The sequence below is a fragment of the Magnolia sinica genome, chromosome 19, assembly GCF_029962835.1.
Source record: "Magnolia sinica isolate HGM2019 chromosome 19, MsV1, whole genome shotgun sequence".
In the NCBI taxonomy this organism is placed as follows: Eukaryota; Viridiplantae; Streptophyta; class Magnoliopsida; order Magnoliales; family Magnoliaceae; genus Magnolia; species Magnolia sinica.
In genome coordinates this window covers 64,757,609-64,775,435 of record NC_080591.1, presented here as the reverse complement: position 1 = coordinate 64,775,435, position 17,827 = coordinate 64,757,609, and the positions used below count along the sequence as shown (strand labels likewise).

The 17,827-nt window shown below is 39.7% G+C and overlaps 1 protein-coding gene across 1 annotated transcript; it reads left to right on the top strand.

The window, feature by feature from the left end:
* Window positions 1–13,717: 13,717 nt before the first annotated feature.
* Window positions 13,718–17,457, top strand: LOC131235442 (aluminum-activated malate transporter 8). The gene is made up of 6 exons (XM_058232630.1): window positions 13,718–14,121; window positions 14,269–14,409; window positions 14,838–15,110; window positions 15,414–15,535; window positions 16,230–16,373; window positions 16,788–17,457. Exons 1-6 carry the CDS (start codon window positions 13,833–13,835, stop codon window positions 17,277–17,279), a joined length of 1,461 nt encoding a protein of 486 aa, XP_058088613.1. The 5' UTR covers window positions 13,718–13,832; the 3' UTR covers window positions 17,280–17,457.
* The last annotated feature ends 370 nt before the right edge of the window (window positions 17,458–17,827 follow it).

The following is a 17,827-nucleotide window of genomic DNA, read 5'->3' as shown; positions in this document are numbered from 1 at the left end:
AACTAGAAGAGTCAGGATTCCCCAAATTACTTAGACGGATGGTACGGTGCTCAACAGTCAGTCCCAAATCAAACAGGCAGCTGTAATTTTCTTTCAGAATTTACTTCAGGAGGAAGGGACTCCTCTACCCAACAAATTTCTGAAGTGCATCCCTAAGCTGGTCACGGAAGTAGAGAATCTATTGCTACAGTCAGAGTCGTCCTTGGAGGAACTCCACACAGCTATTATGGTCATTCCGCCCGATGGCGCAGCAGGCCCAGATGGGTTTTTGAGAGCGTTCTTTCGAGAATGTTGGGACATCATCTGTCAGGACCTACTGAAAGCGGCCCGAGTCTTCTTCAGCGCACCCAACATCCAAAGGGCCCTCTCGGCCATGCTCATTTGCTTAATTCCCAAGATAAGCGCCCCTTTTATCTTTTCAGATTTTAGACCTATCAGCTTATGTAATTGTCTATATAAAAAAATTTCAAAAATCATTGCTGTTAGATTGGGTAAGATCCTACCCAAGGTTATCTCCAACGAGCAGGGAGCTTTCGTGCAGGGCCAGTCCATCGTAGAAAATTGCATTCTCGTGCAGGAAGTCTTCCGTGATATTAACAGAAAAATTAGAAGCAGCAATTGTCTCATCAAATTGGATATGGAGAGAGCCTATGGCAGGCTCAGCTGGAGGTTCCTAAAGGCCGTCCTTTCCAAATTTGGCTTTCATGATGATTGGATAATGTCGGCTAAAAATTGCTGGGCAGATTGCTGGTTTTCTGTCCTCATCAATGGTGAGCCTGCGGTTTCTTTCAATCTTCGAGGGGCCTCCACCAAGGTGATGCCATCTCCCCCTCCCTCTTCATTCTGACAGTCGAGGCTTCCACAATCTAATGGAGAGAGGGCTTTGCCAGCCCTTTAAGATGCGTCCCCACTCTCGGACAATCTCCCACCTCCTGTTTGCTGACGACACTATTCTCTTCACTAACGGATCAAAATCCTCATTGATGGCTATGAGCTCTACTCTGGCCAGCACATCAACGTCAACAAGAGTTTCTTCATTCCTTCTTCTGGTATGTCGGAGGGTAGATCCAGATCGGCGGCTACCATTCTGGGTTTTCAAAAAATGCCTGCCCCATTTCAATACCTGGGCGTGCCCATCTTCCATGGTAGACCCAAGCGTGCCATTTTTCAGCCTCTTTTTGACAAACTGCAGTCTAGAATTTTGAACTGGAAGAATAGAATTTTATCCCAGGCGGGCCATCTCACCCTCATCAACCATGTACTCAGCAACATCCCCGTCCACACCCTAGCGGCCATTGACGTCCTGAGCTACGTCCTAGATGATTTGGATAAAATCCTAGCTGATTTCTTTTGGGGCTGGGAGGGCACCAAAAATAAATACCATTGGAGAAAGTAGAGCAAAATTGCACTGCCTAAAGCGGAGGGGGGCCTGGGCGTAAGACACTTGAAATCTATCATGAAAGCCTACAGAATGAAACTTGCTTAGACTGCTCTTTTCAGATATGAAGGTAGCTGCTGGAGTCAATTCGTCCGTGCCAAGTACTCTGGAGATTTCAACTACCAATCCGAGGATGGTACTGCTGCTGCCCTGGGACAGTCTGTTGCTTACCATGTCACTCCTATTTGGAGGAAAATCAGGAACAATTTCCAACAGCTCCGTTCAGGCTTGCAGTGGCTCATTGGAAAAGGAAACATCTACTTTTGGGACAAAGAATGATCGGACCAGGGACCTCTGGGCAATTTGCAAATTTTGGCTTCTGCGGCCCCAGCCAATGTTGACGCCAAGCCTAGAGTTAGGGACCTCATCGGCCCATAAGGATGGATCCGAAACTCCGACACTCTGCCTTCTCTCCCCAAATCAGTCATTGATCACATCTCTCAAGAGGGCGCCTGCACATCAGACTTTGAAGATAGGCGCATCTGGTTAGACGTGCCACATGGGGAGCTGACGGTCGATAGAGCCTAATGGCATCCCACGGTCCCTCCGAAAATCTCGCTTTTAGCCTGGAAGATCATGCTTAGAGTGATCCCTTCAGATGAGAGGCTCCAATCTAAGGGAGTGTACTTGGTGTCCCACTGCTCCTACTGCACCCCCCACCCCCCTCACTGGCAACGGAATCCATCGACCACATCTTTGCTAAAGGCTAGGTGGCAAAAACTACCTGGGATTTTTTCTACCGAAGCTGTTGATTGTCGGACCCTGATTTGGACTCGGCAATAGGTCGCGCTGCCCATTGGTAGGGTGTCTTTCAGGCCCTCTCTGGTGGTTCTCTTCTCTGCAGTTTGATCCCATGTTCATCTTCTGGGAACTCTGGAAAGAAAGAAAATGTTGCAAGTTCGAGCATAAGGCCCTCAACGCCAAAGGAATCATCGCAGGGACTCTGAGTTAGATCAAATGGGCGAACAACCTTCTCCCAACTCCCAAAACCCTCCATTCCTCCATTCTAGACATGATGAATGTGATGCATATTCAGATCCCGATCCCAAGACCCCAGTGAGTTTCGGTAGTGACCTGGGCCAACCCCCCCTCTAGCTAGATTAAACTTAACGTTGACGGGTCGGCCAGAGGGAATTCAAGCCTTTCAGGTGGCAGTGGCATCGGCAGAGACTCCAATGGCTCCTTTCTCTTTGGCTTCTACAATGGATATGGTGCAGGAACAAACACTAGAGCAAAAATTAAAGCGATCCATGATGGTCTTTCGCATTGAATCCATCTAGGTTTCAACCGAGTCCAAGTGGCTAGTGACTCTCAAATTGCGATTCAGGCCTTATCCAGCCATAGAAGGCCTTGGTCCACCTGGTATTGGATTGCTAGAATTCAGACATTAGCCCTTTCCATTCAAGTGGAGTTCTCCTATACTCCTTGAGAAGCTAACTCGGTAACGGACGGCTTGGCCAAGTTGGGTAGTGAGCGGCAGTAAGATCATAACTTTGTCTCCTAGAGATCCCTCCCGGCCGATATCAGGGAGCTTCTCTTTCTCAATAGGACGGGCCTAGGTAACCTTAGAACCACCTAAATTTTTCGGTTCATTGTACGGCAACACGATAGGGGGGTCGTTCCCCTTTTTATATCCAACCCACCCCGAATCTTCCTTGTAGCCATCCTCGGCCTTTATTCTTTCAATACAATCAAATTTTCAAAAAAAAAAAAAAAAGATTACTTGCACATATGACTACCAAATTGGTAGATATCAATTGGATGGTTAAATGAAAAGCATCCAACAGCCCTATTTCAACAAATAACAAATTAAGGGTTAGGATTTTTTAAGAAATGTGATTTTGGGGCTGTGACTTAATGATAGTGGTTTCAACAGATCAGTCAGTTTATCTTATTAACGTATGCCATGCATACAATTTCTTAGTGCTTGTTTATTAAGTGCCATAAGTAGTGATAGTATCAAATTACTCCCCTTGCAAATTCAGATAGACCCGGTCCCACAGTCAATAGTTCAATGTTAGATTTTTCATACTTTACTAGGCTACAGATTTACGTAGCCCGAGTAGTTACAGCTATGATCGAGAATGACCACTAACTAGGTGGGGTCCACTGCAAATTATACGTGACCCTAAATAGCTTCCCACATATCTAGTAAGGCCCAGCAGACCAGCAGTCCAGATCACATGGATGTGTGCCATGTGTCCAAGATTGAGTGCTTGATGACTAAGATATCAGTCATCTATCACAGTTGTCACTGCATCCTTTCCCGAAAGAATAAAGTAATAATGTTTACATTTGGGTGAACGGTCAGGAAAGTCCTTGTGCTTTTCTTCAAAGGCTAACTTTCCTCGTGGATACATGTACACCAAAATTCAGCGTATAAAGCATTTTCCCAAGTAAAAACGAACTCCTTCTTTTTTTCTTTTTAAAGAAAGATGAGCAGTGCCCATTAAATTCATATATGGAGCAAAAAAAAACAACCTGAGGTTTCAGGCAAGCAGCTACACTTCAGCTGCCCACCTATCATATGTTATACAGAGGAACATTTTTTAAACCTAATAGAACCAAGGCCCGCTTTGTCTAAAAGGAAGCGGCCCTTAATCAGCCGGGGGAGGAGGGAGACACTCCGAAAGGACTTGGAAGATTGGGATGAGCTGCCCTCTTTAGCTAACCCATCAGCTGGCCCATTGGATTCCCTTGGAATATGGGAGAAACTGAAAATACCCCTCCCACAAATCCTTCTGATTCTAGCCACCCAATATCTCCACTGCCAGGAGACGGTGGAAATACCGGTCAAACAATCCACTACCCACTTTGAATCTGAGTCAATAATCACCCTGTCAAACCCGGATGAAATACACATCTTCAACCCATCATACACTGAACGAATCTCGGCCATATTGTTGGTAGCATTCCCGTAACCCCTGCAAAAGGCGAAACACAAATTTGCTTTGGAGTCTCTACAAATACTACCTCTGCCCGCTAGACCCGGATTGGACAAAGCAGAGCCGTCCACATTGAGCTTTGACCAACCACCAGGAGGGCGGAGCCACATGACCACTTCTATGACCAAGGGAGGGGAAGAGGAAGGGAATGATCTATGCCCGGGATCAGCTGGGAGGAAAGAAGAGGTGGCCCGAGCTTTGGAAGCTAGAGGGAAGAGCGTATCCAACCACCACGAAATCTTCCCCTTCACACCATCCGCTGAGAATGTCTTACCATCGAACCAGACACTATTTCTACATTTCCAAATTTCCCACAGGGCTATAGCTGGGATTAAGCGAAGTCGGATTGGGATTTTTCGGAAACTTAAGCACGTCCTCTAATCTGGACCATCCAATAAATGGCCCTCCTTTTGGGAAGGGCCACAAGCACTAAATCTCACCAATCTAATGACTTTACCATAATTCTTTTATCGTCAACCATGGAACATTTATGCAAGTAGGTCCCATTAAATGGTTTCATGATTCAGGTGTGATTTCATGGTCCCTATCGTGGATGGACCATGCCAACAAAATCTTCAAGTTTTGGAATATCTTAGCAATCAATGTCTGACAATTTCTTTGCTCAGATGAATCAAGATCATGTTGCATTCTCTTCTTAACCGTCTAGTTTAAGGCCACCAACGTTTATGATTGTCTAATATATAGTGTTGAGATATTTAATTAAGATATTTAAAAAAGCTTTGGTTTACTAAAATTAGAAAATTGATTAGGAAATTTATTTCTTGGAGTTTGATGTAGAGCGGGTCGTAGACACTTTCATGACAAAAATGGACTAGAGAATGCCCAATCGGAGACAGAAACAATTCGTACAATCAAAATCTTAAATTAGTCATATCTCACAAATAGGGATGAACTTTTTGATATATTATATATAATTTTGGGTAGGAGAACCTACTTAAGCCAACTAACCATGCTATGCTGGGTTTTCCACGCTGGATTTGCAAGATTCCATCATATCAACTGTCAAAAGTCCTGTTTAGTTTCATTTTTTTTTTAAACTATATATAGTAAGTTTTAGTTCGAGTATAACTTTTGATCCTTTGAGTTATAGAAGTCGAGCCCAACATAAAAAGGGCTTAGAAAAGTTAGGAGAATAACATGGTTGGGCCAAATTAGACATTTACTATTTTTTTTTTCCAAAAACCACAAAGTCTAGTTGGAATAGAGGTTGTCTATAAATGGTAAGTTTACTATTTATAGTAAGTCACATTTTTAGGGTGTTTGAGTTAGAGTTTAAGTCTAAAAATTCATCTTAGGTTTGAGTTCTTATTTTAAAAAGTTGTAATTTTTTTTTAATCATCAATTAAGTTATTTCTAATTTATTAGGAATTATTTTTTCTTTTATCCATCATGGATTCAAGAAAGCTCTATGTGGAGTCCAGAGAGCTCTATGAATGCATATTTATCCCCTTAGGAAGACGGTGATCGACCTCATCATGTCCCTCCCTGATGTGGAGAGGGTCGCAGACAGTTACATGGCCAAGATAGATCAGAAAAGGCCCGGTTGACAACAGAAGTGATCCAAACCGTTAGACCTTAAATCAAGCGTATCTCATAATCCGAAATGAGTTATCAGACGTAAAATGAGATGACCCGTCCCACTATTGTGATATTGTATGCTTTTGGGGTCTCCCCAACACAGCTTTAAAACGCGTCACAATAGTTAAGGGAAAGCCTCCACATATAACCAGGACTTCGAACGACTATCCAAGAGATGTGAAACAAAGTTTCGTCCACAGTCACCTGCAACAGTAGCTCGCCCTATGCGGTATCTCGCCCAGGCACCCAGCCCCGCCCACATCACCCCCAGCCACATTGGAGCAGGGACCGGGGCGTTACAATCTCCCACCGTTGGAACATGGTCGTCCTTGGCTCTGATACCAAATGAGACGACCCGCCCCACTATTGTGATATTGTCCACTTTTGGGGTCTCCCCTGCACAACTTTAAAACGCATCACAACAGTTAAGGTAGAGCCTCCACATATAGTCAGGACTTCAAACGACTGTTCAACAATGTGGGAAAAGTTTCATCCATAGTTACCTGCAACAGTAGCTCGCCCAGGCACCCAGCCCCGCCCACATCACTCCCGCCCACATTGGAGCAGGGACCGAGGCATCACATAAAATATATGATTTTGGGGTAGAACAAGCTACTTTAGCCAACCAACCCTGCTATGCCGAGTGACCCAAGCCGAATTTGCAAAATACCACCTGATCGACGGTCGTTCCCTATTTTAATTCCGTTTTTACTATAAATAGTAAGTTTTAGTTTGATTATAACTCTTCATCCGTTGGGCTTTAGGAGTTGTGTCCAACATGAAAAGAGCTTAGAAAAAATAGGAGAACAGCTTGGTGAAGCCAAATAGGACACTTACTATTTTTGGCTGAAAACCTTGCGCACTAATAGACATTACGACCGTCTATAAATAGTAAGTTTACTATTTATAGTAAGTCGCGAATTCTATGAGTTTTAGTTGTAGTTTGATTCTGATTTCTTTACCATTGCTTAATACCCGTAATGAACTCATTTTTATTCATTCATCAATCAATTTTGAATTTATTAGAATTTATTTCTATTTTCTTGCTTTCTTTCATCGTGGATTCAAGAAGTCTCTATAAGGAGTCTAGAGAAGTTCTGTGGATTCGGAATAGTTATCCTCTTGGGGAAGACGGTACTCAACCTCACATCCTTCCCTGCATCACTCCCTATGCCAGAGTTATAGTGTTGATAAGATTTGGAAGTAAACACTAGCAAGTGCTTAGTAACACATGTAAAAAGCTCTCTATCTCTTACAATTTTAAATAAAGTTGTTTTTGTCTCTTTTTTTTCTTTTTGTCTTTTTTCCTTTATCTCCTCTTTATACTTTCTTATTTAAAATTTTCTTCCTTCTTCATGAATGCGAGGTCTGCTTTCTTATAACCTTGTTGTGTGATTTTTTACATGGAGAATTTTGGTCTCAGTCATCATCTATCCATTTTGGCCCAATGGACCAACATCTGATCATTAATGAACCATTGAGACCAAACTTAACCAGGATTTCGACACAATTTTTTTATTTTTTATTTTGGAAATTCGCACACACATACAAGGCCAAACGAAAAAGGATAGAATTGGAGATGAGCATGTTCAGGAGAAATTAGGAGTAGCACTATTAGGTAATAAGACGAGCAAAAATAATTTTAAGATGGTTTGGCCATATGAAACAGAGACCAAGAGTTACACTAATTGGGAGGAAGTTAGCTTAAGTTGAAGGCTCTAGAAAAGTAAGAACAAAGGTTAAAATGGATGTAGGTGAAGGTGGTAACAAAAGCTTTAAGGACACGTCATTTAGGGCCTTTTGGATACCACCAAATAAGTTACTTTTTCTACTTACAGCAGTAGATAAGTAGCTTATTTCAGATATGTTAGTTTGGTTTATGATTAATTATAAGTAGCTTTTTTACTTAAAATTACTTAATCACTTCAGTTAATCTTTTTTAACTATTCTACTTTTCATAAGTTGCTAAAGAGAGGCATAGGAGGGACCAAAGAGAGGAGAAGTTGATAAATAGGTTGTTTACTAAACATACTTATCTTCTTAATAAGTAGAAACTAAAATAAGTTACTTTTAGCATAAGTAACTTATCGTAAGCAACTTAAGATCCAAACAGGCCCTTAACTAATACTATAGTCCCTGATAAAAGCACAATAGAACAAATAGTTCTCAAGTAACCAATCCCATTTAATTTCATGAGGTTGATGCTGATGATGAGTGGCATATACAATCAAAGTACATCGATTACATTAAATGAATTGTCGGTTAGTAGATTGTAAATCTGTCTAAATCTGTTAATTAAAACCTTATTTAATTTTAGAGTTTATATTTAGCAATTGTTAACTCATTTATACTAAAAACTTTCTCAAAATAGTTTGTAACATTTTTATAGGACAATTCCTCCTTCAATGAAAGTCAATCAAGAGAATTATTATTATTATTATTATTATTATTATTATTATTATACATGGTATTAGAGTAGCATCATCTAGATCTTGTGACGGAATCTGGCCATTTACGTTCTTCCTTGTAGTCTCCACAGCCACTTCGCAACCCTAGACATATTTTGGCATTCCCATTCCAATGCAACCTAACACTCGAAATGTAACGCTCATGAAATTTTGAATTTAGTAGAGATTTTTTTATCTAATCTCTATCTCATATTTTATCTCTAACCCTCCTCGTATCTCTTGATCTCTCAAATGAGCCTTATTTTAAGGAGGGTGTCGTAAGAGGAGTTCCAATCCAACTTAGATATTAACAAAAAGGCAACCTGTGACAACTGAGAAAGGGAGAGACTGTGATATAATTTTAGAGAGATTATGTCCGATAAGTTTATTGTCTTTCTTTCATTATTTTTTTATGCATTTAATGTAATTTGACTCGATTTATGCAATGAATAATGTGGATCAATCACACGTTCATTACATTAATCTGTGGGTAGATACAATGTAAAGATAATGGAAGTCTAAAATTCCATGCGAAGTTTCTTATCGTAGAGATTGATTGGTGTACATTTGGTCAAATGATATTAGATCTGTATGGATCATACAATCCCTAAGGTCAAAATATATAAGGGCCCTAACTTCCAAATCGATCTAAGCATCGGATGGGCCACACTGGTCAGATTTGTAAGTGTTTAATAAGGAAAGTTCAGATGTCTACACAAGTGTTGATATCACTTGGCGTAAAATGTTAAGATTGGCCATTAGTTTATGTGTAATTAGATCCACATTATTCATTCAATGTGTAAAGGCAAAATATGCTGAGACCTCGAGAATCTGAATGATTCAATCATCTAGTGGACCACCCCAATCAATCATTGCCATTCAATTTCATAATCTTAAAAGAAAAAGAAAATTTAAATTTTGATAATTGAATTTAATTAACATATTATATATAAAAATTTTAATTATTTGGTCATTTAAAATTTGTTCACTTACAATGTTAATCAAAGGCGAGCCCTATTGTGTAATATAACTAGATGAATAATAATGTTGCAGATATAATTGATAGGATTTCTAAATTCAAACCAGCCTAATTACCTTATGAATTTTACACTATTAGACTCAAGTGAGTGACCATATAGTGTCTCATGTTCGTTGGAATTAAAATAAATTGTTTGTGATGGTTTGATTGATTGATGTACTGATTGGAGTGTTTTTTACGATGTTATTGATTTAACTATTATGAATGTTTGCTATGATAAATCAAATACTAATTTGTGCCAAATTACACGAATTATAATAGTTATACGTTAAATTCACATATGAATGTTCTAATCAAGATAAGTAACTACAGTAGTTATGAAAATTATGCATTCATAGATCATCCATTATTCATTGCATTTGCATAATACATGGTCAATCTTAGAGGCCCTCCATAAAAGAAATATTAATCTTGGTATAGCATTACTAGATGCCGGATATGTCCAAGCCTACTGAAAGGTGGAAGCCTACCCAACGGATGGATGCGGGTTGACGATCTCTAACCCAAGTAAATGGACGATCATCCCATCTGATGCATTCATACATCATTTGCATCTATATCATTGTACATACTCTGTTTCTATTATATTTTAATTCCAATAAGCATGAACCATGCAGGGTTTTCTTACTAAGCCTAGCCAACTTACATTTTTATTGATGAAAAAACTATACAGATGAGCAATTAGTTGATGAGCTTGCATAGAAATAAGAAGTTGTAAATGAACTAGTGCACGTCACATGGGAGACATGATTGTACCTATTAGAAGATGAATCAGCTGCATTTGGATCATTTCTAATTATTAAATTAGAATTTTATTTGTTAGGATGATTTGATTTATATATAATGAATTATAGTATTAGGTGTAAGATTTTAAACATTTGATCAGTTTTACTTAATTAAATTATTGTAGGTTTGTAGCAAGTATTCATTAACGGTAGCTGTATTGACTGATGAATAATACCTAATTTATACTGATTAAATGTTTATGGATGTTAAGAATGGACGAATGTTGATGCTTAAATTATTTTGCATGAATGATTATAAATGGACTTAGTTGGAATATGAAAATGAATATTACTTTTGTTTTTTAATAATCGTATAATGGAATGAAGTTAGTACACTTTGTGTAAGATTCAAAACTCGGATTTGAAATTGCACACTTTGTATTCAAATTTCGGGGCATGACACGAAACCTTCAAACCTCAATATCTCATCCCAAAATCACTACCGCACGCCACCCAACCTCTTTTTGTCCCCTTCGTCTCCACAAATATCCCCCTTGGGACCTAAAGTCAAAAGGATACAAGCAAAATCAGATGGTTAAGATTGCTCCATATGATTTTATATTCCATGGACCGTGGGGCCCATGATCTTGACCGTCTGGATTAACCAGCACGTATGCCACATGATCAGTGGAGGGGATGCTGGACTTAAAGCTTTATGGCAAGCATATCCGAATCTGGCAGAGAATTGTGATGACTGTCCAAGAAAAGGACATTTAGTGGACAGTCAGTACTATTTGATGGGAATTTTTGGCTACACATCATTTAAAATTAAAAAAAAAAGAAAAAAAAAGGTGACCCACCAATCGGATAGTGCAGATCTAGAGTCATATGTTTGAAATAGATGGCAGGGATGCGCATGCACCAACTTTCTGTTATGTAACTTTTTGTTACAGTGGGTGAGTGGGAATGATTTGCTCCACCCATGATGTCCATCAAAGAAAGACACCAGCAGAGTCTAGGCAAGTTGCTATGCGGGCAATATTGAGAAGACAAAATGCCCTTATCTTTTAACTCCCATGCTAAGGGGATTGCGTAATGAATAAATTCTGTGAGGTCCACCGTGATTTATGTATTTTATCCACTCCGTGCATCTATTTTACTGATAATTTTAGGGCTCGATCCCAAAAAATGAAGCATATTCAAAGCTCAAGTGGACCCACCACAGAAAAGTGTGAATTGAACATCTACCATTGAAATATTCTTGAGGCCACTAAATTTTTTGATCAAGGTGATATTATTTTCCCTTCACTAATGTCTTTGTGATCTCATGAACGGGTTGGATGACAAATAAACATCACTGTGGGACCTAGCAAGGTTTCAACTGTGGAAACCATTATTCCCACTATTTCTTGTGGTGTGGTCCACTTAAACTTTGGACGTGCTTCAATTTTGGTATCAAACACTAAAATGAGCTGAAAAAACGAATGGATAGAGGAGATAAACCACATGCATTCACGGTGGGCCCAACAGAGTTTACTCATATGATAAAAGCACGAGTAACTCATACGCGATCCGATTTCCCTATATGATGACGCGGTTTGGTTGGTGACCCAACACCAGCCTGCTAGCTGGTGGAAAATGACTCGGAGTCGGTATTAACCCTGCCAGGGCCAAGGTTGTCACTGGTCGGTGCAGGTCGGTGCTCTTTGGGCTTTCCATGATGCATATATGTGTTATTTCCATGCGGTCCATTCATTTTTCCAACTTATTTTTGGGCACAAGACCATAAATGAGGTAGACCAAATCTCAAGTACACCATACCACAAGAAATAGTGGTGATTAAATGCCCACCATTACCTTCATTCAGGTTTGTGTGACCTAATCAATGTCGGATGGCAAATAAACATGGGAGTAGTCCTTATTAAGTTTTCAATATTATGTATATAATTATCAATATTTCTTATGGCGTGCCTCAGTTTTTGGATTCATGCGTTTAAATGAACTTAAAAATGAATAGCCACGTGGACAAAACACATGCATCATAGTACGGTATAGGTCCAGCACCGACCAGCACCAACCAGTACCAACCTTGGCGCTGGAGGAACTGGATCTAAGTGGAAAAGCTCCGTGGTCCTGACCATGATGTATGTACAAGTGTTCTATCCGTGCTTTCTATTCATTTTGTCTAATCATTTTAGGGCATGAGCTCAAAAATAAGACAGATCAAAAAGCTTAAGCGGACACACAAAGCCATGAAAATTGAATGGCTACTGTTGGAAATTTTGTTGGGCCCACCACAATGTTTATTTTCCATCCAACCTGTCCATAAAGTCACGTAACCTTAGATGAAGGGAAAAACAGAAATAGACCTTGATCCAAAACTTTTGTGGCCCCATTTTCACGGTAAGCATTCAATTCCCACTGTTTCCTATGGTGTGGTCCACTTGAGTATTGGATCACCCTTAATTTTAAGCTCATGCCTTAAAATGACTCCACAAAGTGGATGAACGGCATGAATAAAACACATACATCATGATAGGGTCCACAGCTTTTCCAGGGGTCACCAGCCAAACCCCCACCTAGGAGTGCTTGTAATCACTCTCTCTATATATTTTGTGCTCCGGTTGCATATGAGGCTTGATACACTTGCACTTCAAAAATGATAAACTCCGCGTGCGTTAAGTGGGCCCTACTGGTGGCAAGTTACATATTCGAAAATCATTTTGTTTGAGTGGTCCTAACCTCTTATTCACAGACACTTTATTTCTTGAAATAAGAACTTTAGATAATTTTAACTCCGAACTGTCTAATAAATATCCACCAATATGATAGTCAAATCATAGTTGGCATATGTGTTAAGTCAATCTACACCGCTGGTCTTCAGGCCACCTGCAGTCTTAAAAATTCAAAAGCTTATATTTTTAATGCATTAAGAGGATCATCTTTGTTGACCCTAATAGACCAATATGTGAATTATCTGGATTAAGCCAAGGTCAAATATCTCATTAATTAGTTTTAGTCCTTAATATATGTAAACAGAAATGCATCATTTAGAGAGTTGAATTTGGATTACTGACTACAATAGGTTCAATCTCCAAGTATTTTATAAGCGACTGCATACCATCCATCACATTCTTGCCTGGAGTACTAAAGATTTTTTTTATCTTTACTGTATAGCTGTCTTAGTTAAATCTCAAAAAGTAAATGGACCATACACAAGTGTCGTGGGACACCTCCCTTTTCAACCTTGGGCTGCAGTTACGAAGGCATAAAATCGCATGGACCCTAGCGCCAGCCAAGTCAGCAGTTACGAAGGCATAAAATCGCATGGATCCTAGCGCCAGCCAAGTCAGCCACCTTGCAGCTCCTCACAAAGAAAATCTTTGTCCTATCGCCGTACATCCACACCACATAAATGTTCATAAAATAATCCAAAAGCCCACTCTTCCTTTCCTATAAATCAAGGCCTGTTGGGAGCCCCTCCAAACTCAACTCCACAGGCAAACTCCCCTACCATATCTCTCTCTCTCTCTCTCTCTCTCTGAAATAGAGAGACCAAAGATCTCATTCGTCCTTGTTCTTTCTCCAACATCCATTTCTCACCCAGTTCATGCAAACCATCTTCCCATCTTCTTAGCAATGGAGACTGGTCATGGAGGCGAGGAGAGGATTGGGTTCTTCACAAGAGTATGGCAGCAGCGAGTCAAGGCACCATTATCACAGTTCAAGTCAAACGTGGCCCAGCTGCCGAAGAAGGTGAAGAAGATCGCACAAGATGACCCAAGAAGGGTTATCCATTCCCTCAAGGTGGGGCTGGCACTCACCTTGGTGTCCCTTTTCTACTATTTTAGGCCTTTGTACAATGGCTTCGGAGTTTCTACCATGTGGGCCGTGCTAACAGTCGTTGTCGTCTTCGAATACACCGTAGGTGGGTATAGCGCCGTACGATGAATCTCCAAACTGGCCCACATTCACTTTTTCTAGGATTTATTTAGGGGGTGCAATCCAGCTCTTATGTTTCTTTACGAAAAAAGGGATATTATATAAGCACTTACATGAATGGAATAATTTTCAGGTGCAACATTGGGAAAAGGCTTGAATAGAACATTTGCAACATCATTAGCTGGTGCTCTTGCTGTTGGAGCTCATCACCTGGCAAGTCTTACCGGAGAGAAAGGAGAGCCTATACTTCTAGGTGCTTCTGTCTTCTTACTAGGTATAAGATAAATCAAAATTCCACTGATACCAAGGGCCTGTTTGGGTGTCACTTAAAAATGAGTTCATCTCATTTTGGTTAATAGTATTTATGTATTAAAGATCATGGTCTATAAAAATTGTTGGTTATTTAATAGGATTGTTTTTAACCCGTATACTTGTTTGGGTGTCACTTAAAAAAAGAATTCAACTCATTTTTGTTAATAGCACTTTGTATTAAAGATCATGGTTTATATAAATTGTTGGTGAAAAAAGGAATTGCTTTTTAATATGTATAAAATGATATGATCTCTAATACATAATTACTACTAAATAGTATAAGATTAACTCGATTTTAAGTAGAACCGAAACATGCCCTAAGTTTAAGAACTTGTTTTCCCTAATCTTTTCTGCGGTGAATAACTCGAAATTTATTTTTTCATAATGCAGCTGCGGCAGCGACTTTTGCACGATTCTTCCCTGGGATTAAGGCGAGATACGACTATGGGGTGGTCATATTTATACTGACGTTTAGCCTCGTGGCGGTGTCTGGGTATAGAGTTGACGAAATCATCGAACTAGCTCACCAGAGGCTATCGACAATCATCATTGGTGGCTTCACATGTGTGCTTATAGCAATTTTCGTTTGCCCCGTTTGGGCTGGTGAAGACCTTCAAAATCTTATAGCACAGAACATAGAAAAGCTTTCATGCTTCCTGGAAGGTACTAAACACATGCCCTTACAAACAAAATTAGAAAAAAAAAAATGTAAAAAGAAAAAAGAAAAAAGAAAAGAAAAAAAGACTAATCATGGGGAAATGATATTTACATCCCATACTTCAAAGAAAAAAAGACTAATCATGGGGAAATGATATTTACATCCCATACTTCAAAGTGTAGTGCTAAAAAGTGTAAGAAGGGGGTGTATGATTATTTTTTAATTATTTAAAAAAAGAAGAAGAAAAAGAAGTAGGAGTGTACCTATGAATTGCCAATACTGAATTTTTTTTATTTTTTTTTTTCAAGGGTTTGGAAGTGAGTACTTCAAAGAGGAAGAGGGAGAAACTGGTGATGTTAGTAAGGAGGACAAGACATGTCTTCAAAGCTATAAAAGTGTGCTTAATACAAAGGCTTCTGAAGAAGCTCTGGTAAGCATTCCATCTGCTAAAATGTAATTAGTTTTGAGAAATGGCCTAGTGCTTTCAAAGAACTACAAGTTATAGTGATCCTACTTGCATTAGTTCACTTGGACAGCCCCGATCGATTGATCTGAACGGTCCACTAAGTCCAGAACCCATTTGATTGGCTAGCAAAAATTACACTATCCTTCCTTATCTTTATGGCCATCCATTTTCTAAGCCATGGATGGGATTGTTACAGTTGCCTAATAAAAGTGATTTTACAGAATCATAAGCATTACCATGATGGGTCCTAACAAATAGATGGATGAAATTGGTTAATGACCTATTTTTGTTTGATATGATCCAGACCGCCCATATGGTTATACTTAGACATTAACAAGATGATAGGTTAGGGGCATTCTCGTAATAGAATCCCACGTGTTGGGCGGGAAAATGCATGTACCGTAATTAACATGTGAGAGTATGTGGCTGGTCGTCACTCCTCTACCTTTCCGGTGACAGTGGGCGCCAAGTGAGATTGCATTCCATCTTTTTTATACTTTCCCTCCCTAAATTTAGCCCATTGACTCTGAAAAGACCGAAATGCCCTCCCTTGTGGGCTGAAATGACAATAAAGAAGCGTAGGTCATTAATTATTCATTTTATGATAGATGAGAGGAAGATTTCTACAATTACTCATGTAATTTTTCTATCTTTGCAGGCCAATTTTGCTAGATGGGAGCCCAGCCATGGCCGTTTCTTGTTCCATCATCCATGGAATCTGTATCTGAAGATTGGATCATTAGCACGCCAATGTGCCTACTCTATTGAATCTCTCAATGCATTCGTTGGCTCAGGAACAAAGGTATTTAAAAGACCCATTATCCACAATTCATTCATTAAAATTTAAATTATAAATATCTCATTTGCTCTACATGTTTTAAGACTCAGATGAGTCTTGTGTGACTCATCTAGGTCAATTTGGTCTCGATCATGCCAGGTCCGAGTTGATGGACGAGTCTTAAAACCTTGCTATAACATATTGAAGTAAAAATTAAAAATTAAAAAGAAGAAGAAGAGGAAGAGGCAGGCATTTCTGTGATTTTTTTTAACCTAAAGAAACTTCATTTCTGTAAATTAAGAAACCTCACTAGGGTATTTTCTTAGACCCAAAAATAAATAAACAACCACCTGAATTCTCTTTGCTAACATGTTCCATGTGAGCATAAAGCATCCCCTTCCCCACCTGACTAATTAATGTTCCTTGCTACTCTTGCAGGCGCCAAAGGAATTCCAGCAAAAGATTAAGGCAGCCTGCACCAAGATGAGCTCGGAAACTGGCAAGGCGCTATTAGAATTATCTTCATCCATGCGGACGATGACACAACCAACCTCTGCCACTGAGCATGTTGCTAAAGCGAAAACTGCCGCCGCCAACCTCAAAAATTCCCTTAAAACAGACTTGTTGGAGATCGACCTATTAGAAATCGTTCCGGCAGTCAACGTCGCATCTTTGCTTATGGAGATTGTCGCCCAGACAGAGGAAATCAAGGAGGCCATCGACGAGCTTGCGCGCGTCGCGAAATTCAAAAACCCCACATTTGTGACTGATAGAACACCGTCACTCAGCCGAGCTGCCATAAAACCACTCTCTGATAACATGGATGGCCCGCATGTTGTTATTGACATAAGTGGATCCACCACGTCGGATTCACCAGAAAATGCTAAAGTTTCTCATGAAATAACAAGGATTAGGAATGTGGACGCGTAAATATTTGGGACCATTGTATATGTAACAGTCCGATACTAACACCCAGCTTTGCAGTTATAAAAAGCGTAGTTGAAGACATATTCAAATATTTGTTGGCAAATTTTCGCTAATTCACCATCTCTAGAGAAATTAAATTAGTCAATAAAATAGGCTTTTAAGCCAACTTCGAGAGTGTTTTTTCTTTTTTCTTATTTATTTACTATTATTTTTATTTTTATTTTTTGGGCAGATCCTTCGCAAAGTTGTGGAAAAAGCTTATTTTATTTTATTTTCATATGGGTCCATGGTACTATTTGTATGGCATCCAACATATCGATGAGGTCCTCTACAAAGAAAGTGACAGGCTTCAAACAATCAGGCCACCTCAACTGTCCCATCATGTCATCTGCACTTGGGATGTTTTGGGTGGCTGTGGATTGTTTTCTATGGTGTGGCCTGGCCTCCTTCGTGCCCTGAGCCATCATGAGATGCCACTTGGGAAGCATAAATTGGTTGATTCTTTCGAACTTATTCCCACTCTACTTTTATTCGGACATGGAGTTGAAGGA